Source organism: Marmota monax, unplaced genomic scaffold (genome assembly GCF_021218885.2).
Source record: "Marmota monax isolate L192 unplaced genomic scaffold, Marmota_monax_Labrador192_F-V1.1 WCK01_AAM20220418_F8-fsc00084, whole genome shotgun sequence".
Classification (NCBI taxonomy): Eukaryota; Metazoa; Chordata; class Mammalia; order Rodentia; family Sciuridae; genus Marmota; species Marmota monax.
Genome location: NW_026694575.1, coordinates 8,120,199 through 8,126,198, shown reverse-complemented (window position 1 = coordinate 8,126,198; position 6,000 = coordinate 8,120,199). Strand labels below are relative to the sequence as shown.

The 6,000-nt window shown below is 54.2% G+C and overlaps 1 protein-coding gene across 1 annotated transcript in view; it reads right to left on the bottom strand.

The window, feature by feature from the left end:
* Positions 1-319: 319 nt before the first annotated feature.
* Positions 320-6,000, bottom strand: part of Nsg2 (neuronal vesicle trafficking associated 2) — a 51,050-nt gene continuing 45,369 nt past the window's right edge. Inside the window, exons 4-5 of the mRNA XM_046421402.2 lie at positions 2,663-2,773; positions 320-586 (exon numbers count right to left, since the gene is read on the bottom strand). Of these exons, the coding sequence (XP_046277358.1) occupies positions 395-586; positions 2,663-2,773 (303 nt within the window). The 3' untranslated portion in view covers positions 320-394. The remainder of the gene's footprint in view (positions 587-2,662; positions 2,774-6,000) is intronic.

The window sequence follows — 6,000 nt, the reverse complement described above, 5'->3', positions numbered from 1 at the left end:
GCTGCAGGAGCCTCAGCTCCTCACGCCCTCCAGATGGAGCCTGCTCGCGCTTTCTGTTCCTTTTCTTTGTTTCTCTCCTTTTCTGTTTTTTTTTTAATTTTCCTAACAAAGAATAAGCAGTGGCTTTGAGAATATCTTACATGGGAACAATCAACACGAAACATGCCTTTGTACATGAGCCTGACTTGGGGACGAATCAACAATACCAAGGGACAAAAAGGAACATGGGTTCAGACAACTCCAGTGCACGATATTTTCGGAGACTGCCGCCCCGCCCCCCCCGCCCGCCCCACCCCCACATCCCAGGAGTACAGTGTTGTCTTGTAACTCGAGCTTGGCTGAGCCTGGGGGGTCCCCTGCCCACCGCCCCCCCCACTCCGGCTCCGGTAGGCCCCTAATGGCCCTGGGTCTTGGGCGGCTTGGGCTCATGAATGACAGCGGCCGCCGACAGCCAGGGCCCGATGGCCCGGGCAGTGCTCTGCTTGGCCACGCTGTAGTGGCTGATGACTGTGTAGAAGCGGCTTCTGGAGTTGGGGTCCTGGGACGAGTAGTAGGCATCCAGGGAGGCCGGGATGCAGCGCTTGTGCTGGGGAAGAAGGAGACCGTCAGGGGCGTGTGGCCAGCCCACCCCTCGACCCACACACAGCTCAGCGTACAGTGGGTGACAACCTCCACCTGGCCTGCCCCTCCCCAGCATCGTCACCCTCCCATCACCATCATCAACACGGCCCCTTGGAAGAAGCCAGAGGAAATGAACCTGATGGTGACCACAACCCAAGGCCAACCTCCCCTGCTTCTCCGCTGTGGGGGGCTCTCAGGCTCCCCTCTCCTGGCCCCAGGGGCTTCCTGGGCTGCTGCCCATGGACCATGGCTGCTTATTTTATGCTCTTGATTTCACATTTGTATCTCTTTAATTTCAAAAGTCTTGGTCCCTAACAACATAAATATAGCAGTGCATTTGTATTATCTTATAATACGGGCAGCACAGTCACACAATAACACAGCATTCCTCCACAGAGTTAGACCACTGGGTGAACTTCTTTGACTCTGCTCTGCGGCTCTCTATGTCCTTAGAACACAGACAGTCCCGGGTTGGAAGGGTTGTCATTTTCTGACTGGGACCATACAAAAGCAGCCCTTCAGGCCAGTGTTTCTGCCTTCCAATACAGTATTCAATCAATGGCCTGAGACACTCAACACCTGGTTGTAGAACAGGCTTTGCAGGCGAGGATTCTGCCTGGAGCCAGACGAAGGTAAGGATCTGAGCACGGTCGCCCCGTGCGGAGCTGTGGTGCTGCTGGGTGAGTCGGATGCAGTTTTGACTTCTGTCATTTTCATCTTATGAAAGGGTCAAGGGCATCTCTACCTTCCACTGAGGGCGGATGTCCATACCCTGTACCCCACAGTCATTTGAGGTGTTTATTTTCTTTGTAAGTTTATGTCCTCAACTTGATATAGAGCGAGGTTCTTGGTTTAGGTTGTTTTTAATTGTCAGGGTTTTCTTTTTTCTTATTCTTAAAAATTTTTCAAATACGTCAATCATTCATCGTCTCATGACAACATGTAAGAAGACATACCCAGGGGCGCTGGCTCCTGTCCCCGTGCCCTCACTGTCCTTCCCTTTCCCCGAGTGACCGTTTTCAGTAGTTGTTGGCTGATCCTTGTGGGCTTTCTTCCTGACAGTACAAGCCACGCCTCTCGCCTTCTCTTTCCCACACCCTTCCTTACCCACTGGCTCCTCCACCCCAGGGGCCTGGGCCTCCTCTCCTGTCCCTCCCCACAGCACCACGGAGCTTGCCGTGTGTCTCCCGGAGTTCACTCAGTTGTCCCCAGCACTCGTTCCCAACCTTCAGGTCCCAGCTTTTAGCCGTGAGAGGGGTGGTCTGGGGAAGTCACAGGGCAGAATCCAAGGACCTGCCCACGCTGGAACATGACTGGACCACACCCCCCCCATGGGGAACCCTCTTCACGTCCAGCTCCAGCCTTGCCTCACCTGGACAATGGGGACACTAGGACCTGTTTCTCAGAATGGTTGTGGCCTGACTGAGACAAGGCCCAGGAGAGTGGCTAGCAGACAGCCTGCCTAAGAGAGGGTGATGGTCAAGATGAATACCACTGCCTGCCCCAGCTCTGAATCACACTCTGGTCTTACTGCGACTGACGTGTCGAGGCCAGTCACCTGGCAGGCCTTGGGCCAGCTGACCTGACTGAATTCTCTCCTTAAAACCTCATGGAAATCTTTGGGGCATTACCAGCCCCCATTTTATGGGCATCCTCAGCCCCCATGCAGGAAAAAAAACTGAGGCTCAGAGGGGCACAGAGGGGCCCGGAGGCTCTTCGAGGTCACGTGGCTGGCTCAGTTCTTTGAAGGAGGTTTGCAGTTAGAGCGGGGCCAGGGAGGGGCATGGAAACCTCAGAATAACGGTCTTCACCCCTGTGCAGGGGCCTGCAGAGGTGAGGACTCTGCCATCAGCCCAGTGGCTCACCTCCTGACCTTGGACAGTGCCGACTGGGCAGGGAGCCTGACGGCCCGCTTGAGGCTGAACCCTCAGAAAACCTTGCTGGACACACAGTGGGCAGAGTGGTTGTCATGCCCAGAAATTGGGTGCTGATGAAGACATGGGTCATCCCCCAACCACACCCACCAGCCAGGACCCCTTACCTTATAGACAAATCCCTCCGGACAGCTGTGGTCGTAGGTGAAGGCTTTGTAAACCACCAGGAACACGATGCAGGCGAGGAACGCTAGGGCCAGGCTGACGAGGATGGTGACCTGCAGGAAGACACACCTGCGTCACCCTCAGCTCCGGGTGCCCGCTCCAGCCCACGCACGAACCTTAAACCCGGGGTGGTAGGCAGATGGCCTGCTAGGAGTGCGGGCAGGGATCCAGCACACTGCTCCGCTGGGCTTTGTCACTGACATGCAGCGTGCACTGAGGCCTCCGTGCCTCTTTGTGCAGGATCATCTTGAGGCTCTTTCTGGACCCCACTCTGGACAGACTTTTCCTGTACGCTGGGTAGGGAATGGGGTTTGACCACTAGGCCCCCTTTCCAAAGAGCTTCCTGCCTCTGTTGTGACCACCCCGTCACCACTACTGAACTCCATCTCAGACATCAACCGCTTGCTCTACCTCCTTGTGGACACTAGTCCCCAAACCTTCCCCGAGGCTCTCCTCCCACCTGGTGGCCACCACTGTGCCACCAGGCCAAAGACCTTGGTGCCCTCTGCCTCTCATCCCACACTCTTCTTCCAGGAGAGCCTAGCACCTCTGCCTTCAGATACCTGGTCCAGAGCCGACCACTCCTTACCACTCCCACCACTTCCGCCTGGCCAAGGCCACCCTCACCTCTCACCAGCGGGTGGAAACAGCCTTTAACCCGAGACTTGCTTGCCCTCTCTGGTGTGTCCGACACAGCAACCAGAGAGATCCTGGGCGTCCAAGTCGAGGCACGTCCTCTTCCTGCATGCAGCATCCTTGGACACCTCAGACTAGAAGCCCAGCTCCTGACCACTACCTATAAGCAAGCTTCATGAACCCTGGGGAAACCCGATGGAAGCCCCCCAGGATTTGTCAGAAAGGAGCAAGTGAAAGATTCCCGAGGCAGCTCCGGGTTCACACTGGCCCCGTGGCGACCCCTGTACGAGGCAGACATTAGGGCGTCTAGTGCTGGGAGTGGATTTGTGTGTGTTGTTTTTAACAGCAGACAGCCCTTTGAGTCAGTCAGCCTAGAGATGTTACAGAATTCCTCTCCTGGAGAGAGGCTCCTCTTGATTCAGAAAAAAGACCAAACCATCTTTGGGGATCTTCATCCTATTTCCACCCCAAGGCTTGTTGGTGAGGACGGAGAACACAGGAGGCTAGGACGCTCCGGGCAAGGGGCGCTGCTTGTCGGCAGCTTGAAGTCCTGGATGGGAGACATGTGGGAAGGCGAAGGGGAGGTGGAACAGGGCAGTGAGTCAGGGCAGGGTGGAGAGTCCATGAGCACTCCCCGGGTGTGTGTGTGTGTGTGCATGTGTGTGCGTGTGCGCGTATGTGTGTGCGTGTGTGAAGGTTTCAGACACAGGTGAGTGCCACGAGGTTTTAAACTATTATTGGAGCAGTGTGCTGCCCTCCCCCTCCACTCCCCAGTTCCTCTGCTGAAGCACTGGACAGGAATCAGCCTCCTGCTCAGGACCACGGTGAAGACAGTGTGGAGTGCAGTGATGGGGACATCAGACCCGAGTCCCCAGGCGAGATGTGGAGCCCGCACAGAGACTTCCGTGGAAGCTGAGCCTGGAGCAAGGGCTGCCCCCAGCTCAGTCATGTGCACACAGACTCCCCAAAGATGTCATCTGAATGGCACAGGAAAGGGGGTCGCCCAAGACCACTACCCTACCCACCGATACTGAGGACCAGGAACACTTGGTCAGTAGAAGTTTGTAAAGAAACTAAAAATGCCCAGATTTTCCAATAACCGCAAGGCAGGAACAGTCCTGAGTCCATCAACTGGTGAGTTGATGGTCAGCTAGTGGTCAGTCAGCTCCACACCCACAGAGCCCCCTCCATGGATTTCATAACTGGAAAGTAAATTGCTTCCTTACTTTAACTGGAAGTAAATTTACTTCCTTACTAAAGACATCTGTCTTGTCACCATTCCCTAAAGGACACAACATAACAGCGTTTACCTTGTGCTAGGGAATTATGAAGAGTCTAGAGATTATTTCTTTTAAAGAGAGAGAGAGAGAGAGAGAGAGAGAGAGAGAGAGAGAGAGAGAGAGAAAGAATTTTAATATTTATTTTTTAGTTTTCGGAGGACACAACATCTTTGTTTGTATGTGGTGCTGAGGATGGAACCCGGGCTGCACGCATGCCAGGTGAGTGCGCTACCGCTTGAGCCACATCCCCAGCCCAAGAGATTATTTAAAGTACACAGAAGGGTGTCCATATGTCCTATGCAAATACTACACATTTTAGATAAAGGCGCTGAGCATCTCAGCCTTTGGTCAGTTATAGGGGTTCCTGGGTCCAATGACCATGACTCTTGAGGGATGACTGTATATGTACACAAGGGAACTTTATTCAGTCATAAAAGGGCACGACACATATGTTACAAATGCAGATAGACCACAAAACCACATGCTAAATGAAAGAAATCAGGTGCAGAAGGTCAGATAGTAGATGACCCCATTTGTATGGAATATCCAGAATAGGTGGATCTATAGTCACCAGGGACTGTGGAGGGGGCAGTGGCTGATGGCCACGGGGTTTCCTTTTGGTGGTGATGAAAATGTTTGGGGGCCAGGTAAGGGTGATGTTTGCACAACGTTATGAGAGTTCTAAATGCCACCCAATTGTTCACTGTAAAGTGATTAATTTTGTATTAATAAACTTTGACCTCAATTTTTAAAAATAAATGCTTATGTCCCAGACAGCAGCCTGGCACCCACAGTTCTGCCCCAGAAGTGGGAAGTCATCCTCCTCAATGGTGGCTGGAGAGCCACCTTAAAGGACTTAAAGATGTGGCTAACAGCCCTTTCCCTCACAGAGTGCTGCCTGGGCCCAATCAAGAGGGCTGCTCCCAACAGCAGGACAAGACATAGCCACGTGTGCGCCAGCCTGCAACTCACAGCTCCTGCACGCAGAAAGGAAGTCAGAACCCTGGCACCCCCCCTGCCTCTCCAACGGCCTGACGGGGGTCCAGGGAGTTCCAGAACATCTCCCACCCCAGTGACCATGCACAGAGCCCCAACCTCTCAGCCAACTCGGGAGCAGGGCAAGAGGTCCAAACTCAGACACAGATGGCTCAATTCGGGGCTGGACACTCCCCCGGCCAGCAGCAGGTTGGTGAATGGTCCCACCCCTGACATTCCCTGTGCTAAGAACCCAGGAGGAGTCGTGTCACCAAAGTGTCACCGCAGCTTGAAAGCGTGAGCAGAGAGGCCTTCAGCAAGTGTCGCTGGGACAAGAGAAGGGAAGAGGGAGGCCCTCTTCAGGTACAGTGGCCTCGGCACCCCTTCAC